This window comes from Schistocerca piceifrons, chromosome X (genome assembly GCF_021461385.2).
Source record: "Schistocerca piceifrons isolate TAMUIC-IGC-003096 chromosome X, iqSchPice1.1, whole genome shotgun sequence".
In the NCBI taxonomy this organism is placed as follows: Eukaryota; Metazoa; Arthropoda; class Insecta; order Orthoptera; family Acrididae; genus Schistocerca; species Schistocerca piceifrons.
The window spans coordinates 244,224,617-244,242,861 of record NC_060149.1 but is presented as its reverse complement, the minus strand read 5'-3'; the positions used below and the strand labels follow the sequence as shown (position 1 = coordinate 244,242,861).

The window sequence follows — 18,245 nt, the reverse complement described above, 5'->3', positions numbered from 1 at the left end:
ACCCTGCTTTAGAGAGCACAAAAGCCTCCAATTTCTACATTCTGTGATGAGGTAAGGACGTCCAAATTCTTGTCACCTACTCATGGTTTCAGCATTCTTCAACCACTTTCCATAGATGCTCACGACAGTAGCAGTAGAACAGCCGATCAGCTTCACAATTTCAGTGACTGTTACTAGAAGCTGATAATTAATTCAGTTGTAATAAATCAATCAATAAATTGCTAATACCTAAGATTTCAGGTGTTGCGACTGTTGGCAGTTACACACTGTTTGCTGTTAGCAATGAGAAGCATGTAAAGCAATAATTTAAGATAGTCAAATATAGTGAGTTTCACAGAGAGAGCAATACTAGTTCAAATGTAAAGTGAAATAATTCTGCCTTAGCCGACACTCCCATTTATTGAAAATGTCTACAAGTAGCGTGAAGGCACTCTTGAGGCGCTACTAATCACTCAATCCTTTAAGTGAACACATATGAAAGAGGGATATGCTAATTACCGCCTAATATTAAACCAGACCATGAGTCTGTAGGATTCATCAAGAAGCACTGAGATTCTCAAGCTTCAGTTCAGTTATGATAATAGATTCTGCATGCCTAAATCTTGGCTCTTTCATGTTACAGCACTGAAAAGGAAGTTGTTCTTTTATTCAGTATGTTGCCATTGTAAACTGATTAATTGGAAAGAATGTTGTGTAGTTATTTTTCTTTTCATGAGATTGGTCCTAAATATTCTGATCATTATTTATCTGTAGGAGCATCAGATAATTATTAATTATATGCTATTCTTATAATTGTAACTAATAGCATTTAAATTCATTTACTACATAGCTACATTCATTTACTCCACGCTGCATTGCTCTGGAACAGCAGCTTATAAATGTAAGGCTGGCATATTACTGTGACTACTTGTTAATGCATGAGTTTAAGTGAACTTCTGAGTGTCACTATAATTAAAGAGTATCTCACTGCATTTACGAGATAACTTGTTTTCGTGTGTGTGAATGGAGTACGATATCACAGAAGTGAATGGAAGTGTGTGGATGAGTTTATTTTGTTCAATTGTTCTTATGTGTTTACAAGAAATTTGTCTGAAATCAGCATTACTATCTGTACTTCCTATTGCTATTGTATTCTAGTATGTGTGCCTATTAACAGTGCATGGTACTGTATCAAAATTCGTAGAAGCATTTCAAATTTCACATGATGAGGGCTTTGTTCAATTTATCCATGCTGTTGAGTGTTGTGTTCAAATGGCTCTGAGCACTATGGGACTTAAAATCTGAGGTCAGCAGTTCCCTAGAACTTAGAACTACTTAAACCTAACTAACTTAAGGACATCACACACATCCATGCCCGAGGCAGGATTCGAAACTGCGACCGTAGCGGTCGCGTGGTTCCAGACTGAAGGGCCTAGAACCGCTCTGCCACAGCGGCCGGCCTGAGTGTTGAGTACTACACTGAAGTGCCAAAGAAACTGGTATAGGCATGCATATTCAAATACAAAAGACAACAAGTGGCTGGTGCAATTGTTAGATCGGTTACTGGTGCTGCAATGGCAGGTTATCAAGATTTAAATGAGTGTGAACGTGGTGCTACAGTAGCCGCACGAGCGATGGGACACAGCATCTCCGAGGTAGCGATGAAGTGGAGATTTTCCCGCACGACCATTTCACGAGTGTACCGTGAATATCAGTCAATAACAGTAACGGTAAGAAGGCAAAAATAAAAAATAAAACCTGATGAGGTGTATTACAGAGATAGTGAAGAGGAGGAAACTGGACATCATGAACAAAAAATCTGTCGTAAATGGAAAGCACAATGTTGTGTATGTTCTACAGTATTATTTTATCCTGTGAAATGTTTTTCGCCTACAAGGCATCATCAGACTTTAACTGACTGTCGTTGTCAAAGAGTGTATAATATTCATCAACAACATTGAAATAGATGGTACACACTGAAAGTGAGGTATGAACACAGACTAAACGTTATCTTGGACTGTACAATGGAAATGTAATTATAAATGTTTAGCTTAAACATTTAATAAATATAAAGTGAACAAATCAGAGGGGCCATACAGCTTACAAGAGCTCAATTGCCACAAACGACTTACACCCAAGAGGACAGACGTATTGATCGTTTGCCTATGGAGGATCATACAGCTACGTCATGTCAAACGGCCTCAGAGAGAGTGCGAGGATGTCTGTAGTACCATGGACAGTCAGCATGGTGACAGTTGCCACTTCCTTCGACTCAGATGCACAGAAAGGCACGTTGACAGTGGTGCATGCTCCAACAATACTGGACGCACAAGTGGTACTACGTCGTCTTTTCAGACGAGCCTCAGATCTGCGTACAGTATCACAATGGACGTGTCGGTGTGTGGATGCTCCTAGGAGAACGAAAATGCTTAATCAAATTGCCTGAACATTTACAACATATTATTTTGGCAGGACGTTGAAAAGACGACATTGAAGCTTTTCAGGGACTGTTTACAAGAATTGGAAATTGACGCTGACAATCGCGGAACACGAAAACAGGAACACAACAATTACAGGTCACATCCGTCACAATTCCGCGATGACAGAATTAATAACTGGACACGACAAGGATATTCTTACAACGCAAATCGTGACCAAAAGAGACACCCCCTTTATGACAACCGTTGGCAGAGTAGTAATAATTACGGGGAAAGATCACCTCTCCCCAGTAGTGACTATGACAGAGACAATCAGAGAAACAGACAATGTGGGAACCAAAATAATTATTATCAAGGGAGACAGAATAACTTCAGACGCAACGGTCCACCGCGCAGTTACGATTCTGGGAGAAATTATCCACCACATGACCGATAAACAAGAAACTATGAAAACTACCGACATAACGACAGACCTGAATTTCATCAGAACTGGCGGGATTCAAACAGGGCAGGACCCTCTCGGCAAGGTGAATTTGTGGAAGTTAGGTCTCATAATCCCAATAACGATGCACGCCAACAAAGAGACAGTAGGCAATGACTCACACCGCTGGCAGCCACAAAACGTACTTATGAAGCTGACGACGTTGCTGCCGTGGCTAGTAATTACGTAAAAATGGAAGACATTAGGGACATTTTACTCCAGGAATACGACTTAGAACAGAACAACATTGCATATCCTGTAATTCACATTACAGTAAATGACGTAAAACTTACGGCAGTACTTGACTCTGGCAGTCCCATTTCAGTAATTAATGAAACAGCTTTTAGCAAATGCAACAAATCGATCGATTCCCCCACACCTCCTTTACATAAAATTAAATTACAAGGTGCAATTTTTGGAAAAAGTGTAGATGTACGCCAACAAACCAACTTAGAATTCTTTTGTCAAAGCCACAGCTTCTCTATGAACTTTCTTATTGTTCCATTATTATAATGGGAGTAGACTTTTTGAATGAATACAAAGCAGTCTTAAACTTTCACGATGCTGAAATAAGTTTAGAGAAAGAAGGTAAGTCAATAGCCTTGAAATTTGAAGATTGGCTCTCAAACCATGACGAGGAAATTAATCGGCTTTACCTCTTCTTAGATCCTTAGGTTAGTTAGGTTTAAGTAGTTCTAAGTTCTAGGGGACTGATGACCATAGATGTTAAGTCCCATAGTGCTCAGTGCCATTTGAACCATTTTTTGAACCTCTTCTTAGACAACAGTTCGGAATTTTCGACGGAACTTGACACTAACAATCACTCTGCAAGTATTGACAGGGATGATATCGACGGCGTATTTGATACTAATGAGTTAATTCAGAATAAAATTCAAACCATTGAGAATTGTAATGACACTGACAGGCAGGACCTTTTTGAGATTTTACAAGCACATTCCACAGTTTTTACTCACAAAACAGGAACAATCAAGGGATTTCAATACCAATTTCGTGTTCGTGAGCATACTAAATTTTGTGTTAGACCATACGTAATTCCGGCACATTATAGGGACCGTGTTAGAACAGAAATACAATCTATGCTTGACGAGGGCATTATTGAGCCTGCAGTAAGTTCATACAACAATCCATTACATGTTGTTGAGAAGAAAAATGGATCGATCAGGCTTGTTTTAGATTCGAGGCAAATCAATACTATCATCATTCCTGAAACAGACAGGCCGCAAACGTTGGAAGACTTCTTCAAAATTTTAATGGTGTAAAAGTGTTGTCTTCTATTGATCTCAGATCCAGCTTTTATCAGATCGAACTTCGTCCAGAATGTAGAAAAGACACAGCTTTTCTTTGTTTCGGCGTTTGTTATAAACTTCGGAAACTTCCTTTTGGTTTCAACATTTCTTCCGCAGCATTCATTCGCGGGCTAAATTCCATATTACCTGTGTTCTTAAAACATCACATCACCTTATATGTGGACGATATTCTCAGAGCAGATGCCTCATGGGAACAACATAAACGCATCCTCAACACTGTGTTACGTATTTTTGCAGAATTTGGAATTACAGTTAACTTGGAAAAGTCTGAATTCGGTAGGACAAAGGTGAAGTTTTGGGGACACATTATTTCTTCTGAAGGCATTCAGCCGGATCCTGAAAAGTTAGAAGCAATCAGAGCCATTCCAGTTCCATCCACAAAAAAACAAGTCCGAGGTTTTCTAGGTCTCGTAAATTTTTACCGTCGTTTTCTGAATATGCAAATTCTAGTTACGCCAAAACTTTGTTCTCTCACTGGGAAAAATACCGTTTGGAACTGGGACGAACAGGCACAGTTGGAATTCAATTCTTTGAAAGAAGCGCTACTTGACGCGCCAATACTAGCTCATCCAGATCTGTCACAAGAATTCTGCCTTAGCACGGATTCTTCTAAAGTCGGTCTTGGTGCCCATTTATTTCAAGAAGTCACAGAAAATGTCACTACTGTTCAGAAAACCATTGCTTTTGCTAGCCGAGTGCTAACAAAATCTGAAAAAATATTCCGTTACTAAATTAGAAGCTTTAGCTATCATTTGGGAATTTAACAAATTCCGTTTCTTTCTTTCAGGTAAGCACGTAAAAGTATACAGTGATCATCATGCATTACAATTTCGTATGTCAAAATTAAATGATGACAGGTTAAAACGTTGGGCACTGTTTCTGCAAGATTTCCACTTCACAATAGTCTACATTCCCGGCAAGGAGAACATTGTTGCAGACGCACTCTCACGCGCACCGGCTGGGCTTGAGAAAAGTAACACAGAAGGCAACCTCGAGAAACATTTCAGTATTCTTTACATTCAGAAAGTCGCCTTTGAAAACTTAAAGGACATTGCTCATGAACAAGATAAAGATCCAATTTGGAAAGACATCAAACGTAAATGGCATGAAAAGACACACACACAGATTCGGCATTATTATCTGGTTAGAAACAACATACTCTTCAAACGCTGCATTGTTGATGACAAGCTATGGGTACTTTGCATATATATATATAATGACTTTCGAACACTATTAAGGTAAATACATTGTTTGTTCTCTATCAAAATCTTTCATCTGCTAACTATGCCTATCAGTAGTTAGTGCCTTCAGTTGTTAGAATCTTTTATTTAGCTGGCAGTATTGGCGCTCGCTGTATTGCAGTAGTTCGAGTAACGAAGATTTTTGTGAGGTAAGTGATTCATGAAAGGTATAGGTTATTGTTAGTCAGGGCCATTCTTTTGTTGCGTTAAAAATATTGTGTGTCAGTTTAGTGTTGATCAGAATAAGTAAAGAGAGAAAAGTCTGAGTACGTTCAGTTTTGCTCAGCTGTTTGAAAATCAGATATCGTAAGAGGTTTATCAGCATAGTAATTCATTAATTTTTCTAAGGGGATGTTTCAATAGAGAGGGGGGATCGAAGAAATGGAGGAGAGAGAAGAAGGAGTTGAAGAGAGAGAGAGGGAGGAGGAGGGAGGGAGGGAGAGAGGGGGAGGATATGGAGAGGAGGAGGAGAAGGAGATTAGAACGTATATCCAATTCCCACACATTTTTACCAACTGAGAATCATTGTTGGTTTCGCTAGTAATAATTAAAAACAGCTACACAAAAAAATGAAATAGATTGTGTACGAGCAGTAAATAGTAATAACATTAAAGTTTTAGTTTTATGTTCTTTTGCTATTATTACTGACTCTGGAAACTTTGGATAATAAGTATCTTAATTAGGGGCGAACGGTGTGAGGTATTTAAATTCTGAACATCTCTCAAGATGGCTAAAAAAAAACTTTCGGAATCTGCAGTTGATTTTAAATAAATTGATATGGCAGTCTACTATTAACTTATTTTACTATACAAAAGATTCATGCTAAATTAGAACTAGCAAACAACCATGTACTATACAGGGTGGTCCATTGATCGTGATGGGGCCAACTATCTCACAAAATAAGCGTCAAACGAAAAAACTATAAAGAAAGAAACGTGTCTAGGTTGAAGGAGGAAAGCAGATGGCGCTATGGTGGCCCGCTAGATGGCGCTGCCATAAAATGTGTGTGTGTGAAATCTTATGGGACTTAACTGCTAAGGTCATCAGTCCCTATGCTTACACACTACTTAACCTAAATTATCCTAAGGACAAACACACACACCCATGACCGAGAGGACTCGATCCTCCGCCGGGACCAGCCGCGCAGCCATAGGTCAAACGGATATCAACTGCGTTTTCTTAAAAATAGGAACCCACATTTTCATTACATATCCGTGCAGTTCATAAAAAAATATGAATGTTTTCGTTGGACCGCTTTTTTCGCTTTGTGATAGATGGCGCTATAATAGTCACAAACGTATAAGCACGTGGCATCACGTAACATTCCGCCAGTGAGGACGGTATTTGCTTCGTGATGCATTACCCGTGTTAAAATGGAACGTTTACCAATTGCGGAAAAGGTTGATATCGTGTTGATGTCTGGCTATTGTGATCAAAATGCCCAACGGGCGTGTGCTATGTATGCTGCTCGGTATCCTGGACGACATCATCCAAGTGTCTGGACCGTTCGCCGGATAGTTATGTTATCTAAGGAAACAGGAAGTGTGGGGAAAGTTGAAGGATATTTGCCATCGTGATCCACCGGCAAAGCCTGACAACATGCGTCAGCGCATTGTCAATGCATGTGCGAACATTACGGAAGGCGAACTACTCGCTGTTGAGAGGAATGTCGTTACACTTATTACCAAATGCATTGAGGTTGGCCGGCCGAAGTGGCCGTGCGGTTAAAGGCGCTGCAGTCTGGAACCGCAAGACCGCTACGGTCGCAGGTTCGAATCCTGCCTCGGGCGTGGATGTTTGTGATGTCCTTAGGTTAGTTAGGTTTAACTAGTTCTAAGGGACTAATGACCTCAGCAGTTGAGTCCCATAGTGCTCAGAGACTTTTTGAACATTGAGGTTGACGGACATCATTTTGAGCATTTATTGCATTAATGTGGTATTTACAGGTAATCACGCTGTAAGAGCATGCGTTTTCAGAAATGATAAGTTCACAAAGGTACATGTATCCATTAGAACAACCGAAATAAAATGTTCAAACGTACCTACGTTCTGTATTTTAATTTAAAAAACCTACCTGTTACCAACTGTTCGTCTAAAATTGTGAGCCATATGTTTGTGACTATTACAGCGCCATCTGTCACAAAGCGGAAAAAGGGGACCAACTAAAACATTCATATTTCTTTACGTGCTACACGAATATGTAATAAAAAATGGGGGTTCCTATTTTAAAAAAACGTAGTTGATATCCGTTTGACCTATGCCAGCGCCATCAAGCGTTCCAACCATATCGCCATTTGGTTTCCCCCTTCAAGCAACGTAAGTTTCATTCTTTGTAGTTTTTTCGTTTGACGCTTATTTTGTGAGATATTTGGCCCGGTCACGATCAATGGACCACCCTATAGTACCCGATATGAAAAGAATTACGTCATAGGTACCATTTTGTCTAGTGCATCAGCGATATCATACTTATGTATTTAGATTAATTTAGTTTGTGTTGTTTAAATGCTGTACAATATATTTCTTGCTGGTGTACTCTGAGTATACAGTGACCAGATACAATAGTGGGGATAACACCAATCCGAGGGTTGTGTGGAGATTGACATGACAGGGCTGTGTCACGACTATTATGAGAAACAGGCTGTCGTTCTGGGCAGCAATAAAGTCACAGTCATTTGTTGGACTTGGAGAAAATCCTGTTTCTAGAGTGTAGTGACAGATATATTTCGCAAAGTGTGACTTCTATACTTTCTGAGTAGAGGCTCACGACCGATTGAATTTGGCGCGAGTTACAATTCGTGGACTTGAGTTTGATACAGTGTGAGCTATCGTGTATAAACTTCGAGTTACTTTTGTGTGCTTATTCTGGAAATTAAACAGTTTTCTACGTTCTTCAAGACTTGGAATTTGGAAGTAACTTCAGCATAATAATGCCAACATTAGTTGCAAATTTGATTGGGTTGCAAATTAACTTGAAATTTGTCAGTTGTTAAGACGAGTTTGGCAACATTACTGAACCGCCTCCTCGCAACCCAATTTCGTCTTATTGAAGACTAATTTGCTAAGTGTCATCTTAAGTCAATTCAGCAACGATATTTCATTTCTATAATTGTAATTACAGCGTAGCTGTAGATAATTTCAGGAAAATATTTAGGAGCCGTATGGTCACCTCTTGACATTCGGCAACCAAGAACTACTCTCAATGGCCGTACATGGCTCCAACGATCAGTTCGCAAGTTCCCAAAGAATCAGTTTTACTACACAATGTAATAGTTATGTCACAGATCGACATATTTAGTGAGCTGTTAACCTACATGAACATAACCAAGATTAATGTGTTCTAAAATTCTCTGTGAAGACAGGTATGGTAATCACAATATTGAAAGTAGTTCTTCTGTGTGACCTCCTAACAGAGCTTGTTCAGGGTTTTAGAAACACTCTTTTGCCGACCAAACAAACTAATTACAAATCGGCAGACTTTTCTATTTTTTTTCCCACTTTCCGTTCATTCTGACTTTAAATAGATCCTTTACAGGGGAGGGCTGCATGAATAACTCCTTAGTATCTTCAATTGCAGATAACCCAGTATCTTCTCAATGAAATCCAACGTTATAATTATGTCTTCACCTTGTAGGCCTTTTAATGCTACACTAAGACATTTGACCTATTTGATTGACTCTTGAAACTTACAGCTGATGCCATTTTTCAACTACAGAAGGGACTTCATATGCAACGGTCTGTGTTTGGGGACAGCTATCAGTTTCTGCCACAAGCACAAACTTTTATCATTCTTCCTGAATTATATAACATTAAGTTTGGGAGATCACCACTGGTTAAAAACATGTAATCTCTGGGAACAACCTTGAAGAACTACCACAATACCGGCTAAGACATTTATACAAGGTTTGTTCATAAAATTACCGAACTTAATTTTTTAAAAATTTTATTAACAATTTTACAAATTATTGACACTTGTCCCCTTTACAGTACTCACCTCCCCTATTCACACACTTTCCCTATCGATGTTTTCATTTAGCGAAACAATCCTTCATAGCATGATTCGTGATGCCTTTAACGTCTGTGATGAATTTGCTTTGATGTGATCAGTACTGTGAAAATGGCATTCTTCCAACGATGATTTTAATTTCGGAGCTGAGAATAAATCGCAAGGAGCCAGTTTTGGCGAGTAAGGAGGTTGCAGGAGGAAAGTCATCTGATTCTTGGCAAAAAACTGAGGAACTGATTAAGCTGAGTGTGCTGGCACATACTAGTGGTTCAGAAACCATGAGTTGTCTCGCCACAACTCTTGTCTCTTTTTGCGGACTTTTTCACGCAACTGTTGCAAACGCCTTGATAGTGCACACGGTTCACTATTTCACCTTTTCCGCACGTGAGAGTCAACTGAAGTGGAAGAAGTTCCTGGTCGAGGATTATCTTCAATTGACTGACGACCACACTTAAATCGTGAAAACCATTTTTAACATTGCGTATGACCCAGATCGTCATTCGGTAATCTTGTTTCAAACTTTGAAACGCTTCTATAGAAGTTTTCTCTAGTTTCATGCAAAATTTTACGTTGCATCGTTATTCCAGAAAATCGCAAAAAAAGTGGTGAAATCTTATGGGACTTAACTGCTGCCGGCCGCAATGTCCATGCGGTTCTAGGCGCTTCAGTCTGGAACCGCGCGACCGCTACGGTCGCAGGTTCGAATCCTGCCTCGGCCATGGATGTGTGTGATGTCCTTAGGTTAGTTAGGTTTAATTAGTTCTAAGTTCTAGGGGACTGATGACCTCAGATGTTAAGTCCCATAGTGCTCAGAGCCATTTGAACCATTTTGAACTTAACTGCTAAGGTCATCAGTCTCTAAGCTTACACGCTACTTAACCTAACTTATCCTAAGGACAAACACACACACCCATGCCCGAGGGAGGACTCGGACCTCCACCGAGACCAGCCGCACAGTCCATGACTGCAGCGCCCTAGACCGCTCGGCTAATCCCGCGCGGCAGGAAAATCGCACATTTCAAATCTCGTCACTAGCACTCAAACACGTTGCACTCAAATAACAGTATCTCGAAATTGAAACACTACAAAACACGTGGTTGCAAAGGAGATACTGATGTAGATATAGGTAACTGCAGATGTCAGTGCTACCGGTCGCATACCACTAAATATCTCCGTTGACACGTAATTAAAAATGTTCGTTTATCTTCTGACCAGACCTTGTATACAGAGATCAGAGAGGGTAATTTGAGGACCACTCTATCAAGGTAATGAGCTCACCTTGTTCAGCGTGAGCATCTACACAGCATGGAGAAAGCAAATGGGTTGAAGCAGCTTGTACAAAATGCGGTTTGTAATGACCAGCCTCTGAGAAGAATATCACAGACATGGTGAGACCAGCTGGAGGCTCGCCTGCTGTCTTTAGTATCTACTGGAACTGACAACGTATCCACTGGCAGGCCCTACAAGACCAGGCCTTGGTCATCTAAGTCTCATCCAGCTACGTGGGAGTCAGAGGTTCACGCGCCCTCTAACGCACTTTTGACAGCCGTCTGTAACTTAAAGGAGCGAACTTCTACGAAAAGCATCCGTGTTTCGAAGCACACCCTTCAGCGTACATTGATTAAAATGGAGTTCCGCAATAGACGACTCGTTTGTGGGTACCAGCCACAACAGTGGGTGAGACTGCAGTGGCTACGGGGGAATTACGATTGGATCACTGACCAGCTGAAACTACTTTCCTGTACAGAGGTATGATGTTAGACGTTATGTATTGTTTACAATCGAGTGAGATTTCTAGGCTTTCCGGAGAACAGAGGACGTAGACAGGACAGTTGTGATGTAAAGCCTAGCGAACATTCATCTGGATATTTATAGAACTGCTTGTTACAAGAGGCATTACGAAAGCTATGGAATACTTCAGTACTATTGTTTACCCCAAATGAAATCGCATTTTCCGTGAATCATGACACAGCCGTACTGGACTAGACAGTGGTCACTTGTGACCGCGGTTTTTGTTATTCGTCTTGATAGCACAACTACATACAAAAATTAAAGGCTCGGGTAAGAAATAACTATCATCTTCAGATAATTATTATCCCTTGCTACAGCATCGCGTCTCAACGTACTGACTGAAAATAGTGCGTTTCAGTATGAGGTGCTATGTTCAATGAATGTCATGGGACGCACTGCTATAACAAAGCACAACAGGTATCTGAAGATGATAATTTCTTAACGAGCTCTGTAGTTTTTATACACTCCAGTGCAACCAAAACGGATAAAAAAAGCCTCGAAACATTTACCAACGAACCAAACTTTTCTCAGCAGAACAACACTCCATACAACAAGACCAGAATCGTGCAGCAGTGATATCTCACGAGAGATAAGATTGGTTGTTAATACAGTGGACAGGTATTCAAGAGAAGCTGGTGTCAAGTTCCTGTCTCGTCCGTCTAATGTAGGTTTCCAATCCCTAAAGAGTACGCCAGCCAAGCTGCTGCTGACAATGTGGTCGTTTCCCGAAATATTGTTTCTGTTATACATCGAGATGTAGTCATAAATCCGTGAATTAATTTACCGAATACGATACTATGTTCCTTTTTCCCGAAATTAAAGTGGCCTAGAACTGTGCTTGCTTGTAACTATTATTCTGAGACAAAGAAATAATTTTTCCATAATTATTCCATCCCCGCTGCACCTGAAGAACCTTGCTAGCCGTTCCAGCGTTTCTGCCAAAAGTCATCAGATGAAAAAATCTGGACATGATCGTTTACCGCGCAGTAAAAGGACTTACCTTATTTTTAAGACCGTTGAGATAAACTCAATAATAGCAATAGCTCTGGTTGCATGTCATTACTTGTACTGCTGCTTCATAAGTGGCAACTTATTACTAAACGAGGCGTGGGAAACAGCTGATGCTTACCGGTAGTGAATGTGAGTCGTCATGCCTATGACCATCCCCCATCAGCTCTGCAGTGCTCCCAGTGGCTGCCATGTCCTGTAAAAAGAAACCACAGTTTCAGCTTGAGATCCTATGGCACTCTTCAACCGGTTCTAGCTCCGATTCTCTGCATATTTTGAACACAGATAACATGAAGCCCCTCACATCAACTTTTCTTTCACACATCAAAAAAGTTTTGCATCATCTCGGTTCTGAGAGTTACGGAACCTGTACAGAAAACTGGAATAGAGATCAACATAACCATCATGTCTGCCCTTTTTATTGCTCCTGAAAACCACACATTGCATGTTGCACGTCCTCTTCATTGATACATGCCTGCATTCGTCGCGGCATACTATCCACAAGTTCATCAAGGCACTCTTGGTCCAGATTGTCCCACTCCTCAACGGCGATTCGGCGTTGATCCCTCAAAGTGGTTCGTGGGTCACATCGTCCATAAACAGCACTTTTCAATCTATCCCAGGCATGTTCGATAGGGTTCATTTCTGGAAAACTTGCTGGCCACTCTAGTCGAGCGATGTCATTATCCTGAAGGAAGTCATTCACAAGATGTGCACGATGGGGGTACGAATTGTCGTCTATGAAGACGAATGCCTCGCCAATATGCTGCCGATATTGTTGCGCTATAGATCGGAGGATGGCATTCACGTATCGTACAGCCGTTACGGCGGCTTCCATGGCCACTAGCGGCGTACGTCGGCCCCACATAATGCCACTCCAAAAAGGCAGGGAAGCTCCACCTTGCTGCACTCGCTGGACAATGTGTCTAAGGCGTTCAGCCTGACCGGGTTGCCTCCGAACACGTTTCGACGATTGTCTGATAGAAGGCATATGCGACACTCATCGGTGAAAAGAACGTGATGCCAATCCTCAGCGGTCCATTCGGCATGTTGTTGGGCCCATCTGTACCGCGCTGCATAGTGTGGTGGTTGTCGTAGTTAAAAAGATGGACCTCGCCATGGACGTCGGGAGTGAAGTTGCGCATCATGCAGCCTGTTGCGCACAGTTTGAGTCGTAACACGACGTCGTGGGACTGCACGAACAGCATTATTCAACATGGTGGCGTTGCTGTCAGGGTTCCTCTGAGCCATAAACCATACGTAGCGGTCATCCACTGCAGTAGTAGCCCTTGGGCGGCCCGAGCGAGGCATGTCATCGACAGCTCCTGTCTCTCTATATCTCCTTGATTCACTCCGCCTGGACACTTCCCTTGGTGAGATCCCTTCCTAGCACAAAGTAACAATGCGGGCGCGATCGAATCGCGGTATTGAAAGTCTAGGCATGGTTGAACTGCAGGCAACACGAGCCGTGTACCTCCACCCTGGTGAAATGACTGGAACTGATGGGCTGTCGGACCCCCTCCGTCTAATAGGCGCTGCTTATGCATAGTTGTTTACATCTTGGGTGGGTTTAGCGACAGCTCTAAACAGTCAAAGAAACTGTGTCTGTGATACAATATCCACAGTCAACGTCTATCTTCAGGAGTTCTGGGAACTCGCGTGATGCAAAACATTTTTTAGGTGTGTGTATTTTAAAATACACTCATTGACAAAAAAATTAAGCACCCAGACAACATAGTCGGATATCAATGCAACTTATACAACTACATCTATATGGATACTCTACAAATCACATTTAAGTGCCTGGCAGAGGATTCAGCGAACCACCTTCACAATTCTCTATTATTCCAATCTCGTATAGCGCGCGGAAAGAATGAGCACCTATATCTGATTTCCGTTATTTTATCGTGGTGATCGTTCCTCCCTCTGTAGGTCGGTGTCAACAAAATATTTTCGCATTCGGAGGAGAAAGTTGATGATTGGAATTTCGTGAGAAGATTCCGTCGCAACGAGAAACGCCTTTCTTTTAATGATGTCCAGCCCAAATCCTGTATCATTTCTGTGACACTCTCTCCCATATTTCGCGATAATACAAAACGTGCCGCCTTTCTTTGAACTTTTTCGATGTACTCCGTCAGTCCTATCTGGTAAGGATCTCACACGGCGCAGCAGTATCCTAAAAGAGGACGGACAAGCGTAGTGTAGGCAGCCTCCTTAGTAGGTCTGTTACATTTTCTAAGAATCCTGCCAATAAAACGCAGTCTTTGGTTAGCCTTCCTCACAACATTTTCTATGTGTTCTCTCTAATTTAAGTTGTTAGTAATTCTAATACCTAGATATTTAGTTGAATTTACGGCTTTTAGATTAGACTGATATATCGTGTAAGCGAAGTTTAACGAGTTCCTTTTAGCACACATGTCGATGTCCTCACACTTTTCGTTATTTAGGGTCAACTGTCGCTTTTCACACCATTCAGATATCTTTTCTAAATCGTTTTGCAGTTTTTTTAATCTTCTGATGACTTTACTAGTCGATAAACGACAGTGTCATCTCCAAACAACCGAAGACGGCTGCTCAGATTGTCCCCTAAATCGTTTATATAGATAAGGTACAGAAAAGGGCCTATAACACTGCTTTGGGGAACGCCAGAAATCACTTCTGTTTTACTCGATGACTTTCCGTCAATTACTACGAACTGTAACCTCTCTGACAGATTAGGTAGTGGTTTCATCAACGCTGTTTTACACTGCCTCGCACGTGTCTGCTACCACAGAGTGAAGGGACGTCGGAAGAAGCATATCGAGGTAGGTGGACTTTCGATAAGTGATAGAATGCAGACGACCGACCCCATCCCACCGCAACCATCAGTTGTCAGTCGCACCAGTGGAAGAATGCAAAGAGTTTCATACACGCATGGGGCCATGTAAGTACCCTCATTCCACCGCATTTTTGGCGTGTTTCCGTCAATTTTATGTATTTTACACAAATATTCTTAATTTTACCAGTTTTTCCATAATTACCCAATTACTCAAGTTCCAAAGCACCTCTCTCTCAACAAAACGTTTCATCGCGTCGATCACATGATGCTATCAGATAATGACATTGCAGCTTGGTTCTCAGTTTTTGTATCACCGCTAAAACACACCCTCTATTACTTTGGGAGTGCTGTATACATGGGGACATATCCCAAACCTCTACTGCGCCGCCCGGAGTGGCCGTGCGGTTTGAGACGCCATGTCACAGATTGCGCGGCCTCTCCCGCCGGATGTTCGAGTCCTCCCTCGGATGTGTGTGTGTGTGTGTGTGTGTGTGTGTGTGTGTGTGTGTGTGTGTGTATGTATGTGTTGTTCTTAGCATAAGTTAGTTTAAGTAGTGTGTAAGACTAGGGACCGATGACCTCAGCATTTTGGTCCCTTAGGAATTCACACACTTTTTTTTTTCTTGCACTGCCTATATTACATGACAGAAATAGTGTTTCTTAGTGTGGGAAATAGCCATCAGTAGAGAGGTGGTGCAAAAACTACGTTCCTTAGCCGAAACACTTGATAAATTCGGTAAGATTTAATTATGATTGGTCATCTTTCCCTATATGGATGGGAGTCACAAAGTATACCCGCATTCGCAGAATAAAGTCAGAGATTTAACGATCTCACCAACACCTTTGATGATTACCACCCCAACAAACGAATCATATCCATGGCAACAATCTACCCTCTGTTTCAAAACGAGCAGCCCTTCGTTGAAACTATCAGCTAAGAATCATGGGCAAAACTCTAGAGGTCTCTCTATGTATCTTGTAACTATTCCTCAGTATTCCTTCCCTACAACACTGTCTTCAATTTAATTTGGAACTGACCAGAAGTAGGAGGGCACTATATCTGCTACATTCGACGTCTTGTGAAGGAACAGCTGAGTTCCACGTAATCAATACACTTAGATATTTGGCTGTCAGTAAGAGCATAACTTGTGTTCCTAACTTGCACAGCCGACCGTCACTAGTAGTATAGACTGGTATTCTCATTCTAATACCGTAAGTGCCATTCTGCGAAGGCTCTTCTGTACCAGTCTCACTCACGTCACCCATACTATTACAGGCTATCTCTCTAGAAGCACGCATGCATGCTGAGGAGGTTAGTACTCCTTATTGGTATATAGTAGATACGAGTCTGATAATTTGAGAGTGTGGTGATGATACAACAGACAGTTGAGAAGAAGGAGATGGCGTTCCAGATGGAAGAATTTGAAAAATTTTACGTAAATCACATGTGCTATCAAACTGTAATACTGTTGCAGTGTTTGGATTCCATAACAAGAAGGTATTGGGAAGACAGAAATTATTGTAGAACATAAACACACACTCCTAAGACTACACGGTTCCGCAATTAAACATGCTATAATGTTAAAGCAGTTCGGTTTCCAATATATTAGTCATGTGTAATTCAATGCTGTTAATACGCCAGTGAAGTAAATGTATTTACAACACTTGACATACTTCACCCTGCAAGTTTTCAGTCCCACTCACTGTGGTGAGAAACTTTAAGATGATAAAACCACTACCTTCTATACCGAAGGGGAAAAAGCATAGATTCTTTGTGATATATGCACTATAGAGGTTTCTGGAGGTGTATAGCACCCACTATTCACATCCTACACTCCTGGAAATTGAAATAAGAACACCGTGAATTCATTGTCCCACGAAGGGGAAACTTTATTGACACATTCCTGGGGTCAGATACATCACATGACCACACTGACAGAACCACAGGCACATAGACACAGGCAACAGAGCATGCACAATGTCGGCACTAGTACAGTGTATATCCACCTTTCGCAGCAATGCAGGCTGCTATTCTCCCATGGAGACGATCGTAGAGATGCTGGATGTAGTCCTGTGGAACGGCTTGCCATGCCATTTCCACCTGGCGCCTCCGTTGGACCAGCGTTCGTGCTGGACGTGCAGACCGCGTGAGACGACGCTTCATCCAGTCCCAAACATGCTCAATGGGGGACAGATCCGGAGATCTTGCTGGCCAGGGTAGTTGACTTACACCTTCTAGAGCACGTTGGGTGGCACGGGATACATGCGGACGTGCATTGTCCTGTTGGAACAGCAAGTTCCCTTGCCGGTCTAGGAATGGTAGAACGATGGGTTCGATGACGGTTTGGATGTACCGTGCACTATTCAGTGTCCCCTCGACGATCACCAGTGGTGTACGGCCAGTGTAGGAGATCGCTTCCCACGCCATGATGCCGTGTGTTGGCCCTGTGTGCCTCGGTCGTATGCAGTCCTGATTGTGGCGCTCACCTGCACGGCGCCAAACACGCATACGACCATCATTGGCACCAAGGCAGAAGCTACTCTCATCGCTGAAGACGACACGTCTCCATTCGTCCCTCCATTCACGCCTGTCGCGACACCACCGGAGGCGGGCTGCACGATGTTGGGGCGTGAGCGGAAGACGGCCTAACGGTGTGCGGGACCGTAGCCCAGCTTCATGGAGACGGTTGCGAATGGTCCTCGCCGATACCCCAGGAGCAACAGTGTCCCTAATTTGCTGGGAAGTGGCGGTGCGGTCCCCTACGGCACAGCGTAGGATCCTACGGTCTTGGCGTGCATCCGTGCGTCGCTGCGGTCCGGTCCCAGGTCGACGGGCACGTGCACCTTCCGCCGACCACTGGCGACAACATCGATGTACTGTGGAGACCTCACGCCCCACGTGTTGAGCAATTCGGCGGTACGTCCACCCGGCCTCCCGCATGCCCACTATACGCCCTCGCTCAAAGTCCGTCAACTGCACATACGGTTCACGTCCACGCTGTCGCGGCATGCTACCAGTGTTAAAGACTGCGATGGAGCTCCGTATGCCACGGCAAACTGGCTGACACGGACGGCGGCGGTGCACAAATGCTGCGCAGCTAGCGCCATTCCACGGCCAACACCGCGGTTCCTGGTGTGTCCGCTGTGCCGTGCGTGTG

General features: G+C 42.5%; 1 protein-coding gene across 1 annotated transcript in view; it reads right to left on the bottom strand.

Moving 5' to 3' along the window:
- Positions 1 to 18,245, bottom strand: part of LOC124722067 (solute carrier family 28 member 3-like) — a 398,190-nt gene that overhangs the window by 135,598 nt on the left and 244,347 nt on the right. Inside the window, exon 4 of the mRNA XM_047247266.1 lies at positions 12,391 to 12,465. Within this exon, the coding sequence (XP_047103222.1) occupies positions 12,391 to 12,465 (75 nt within the window). The remainder of the gene's footprint in view (positions 1 to 12,390; positions 12,466 to 18,245) is intronic.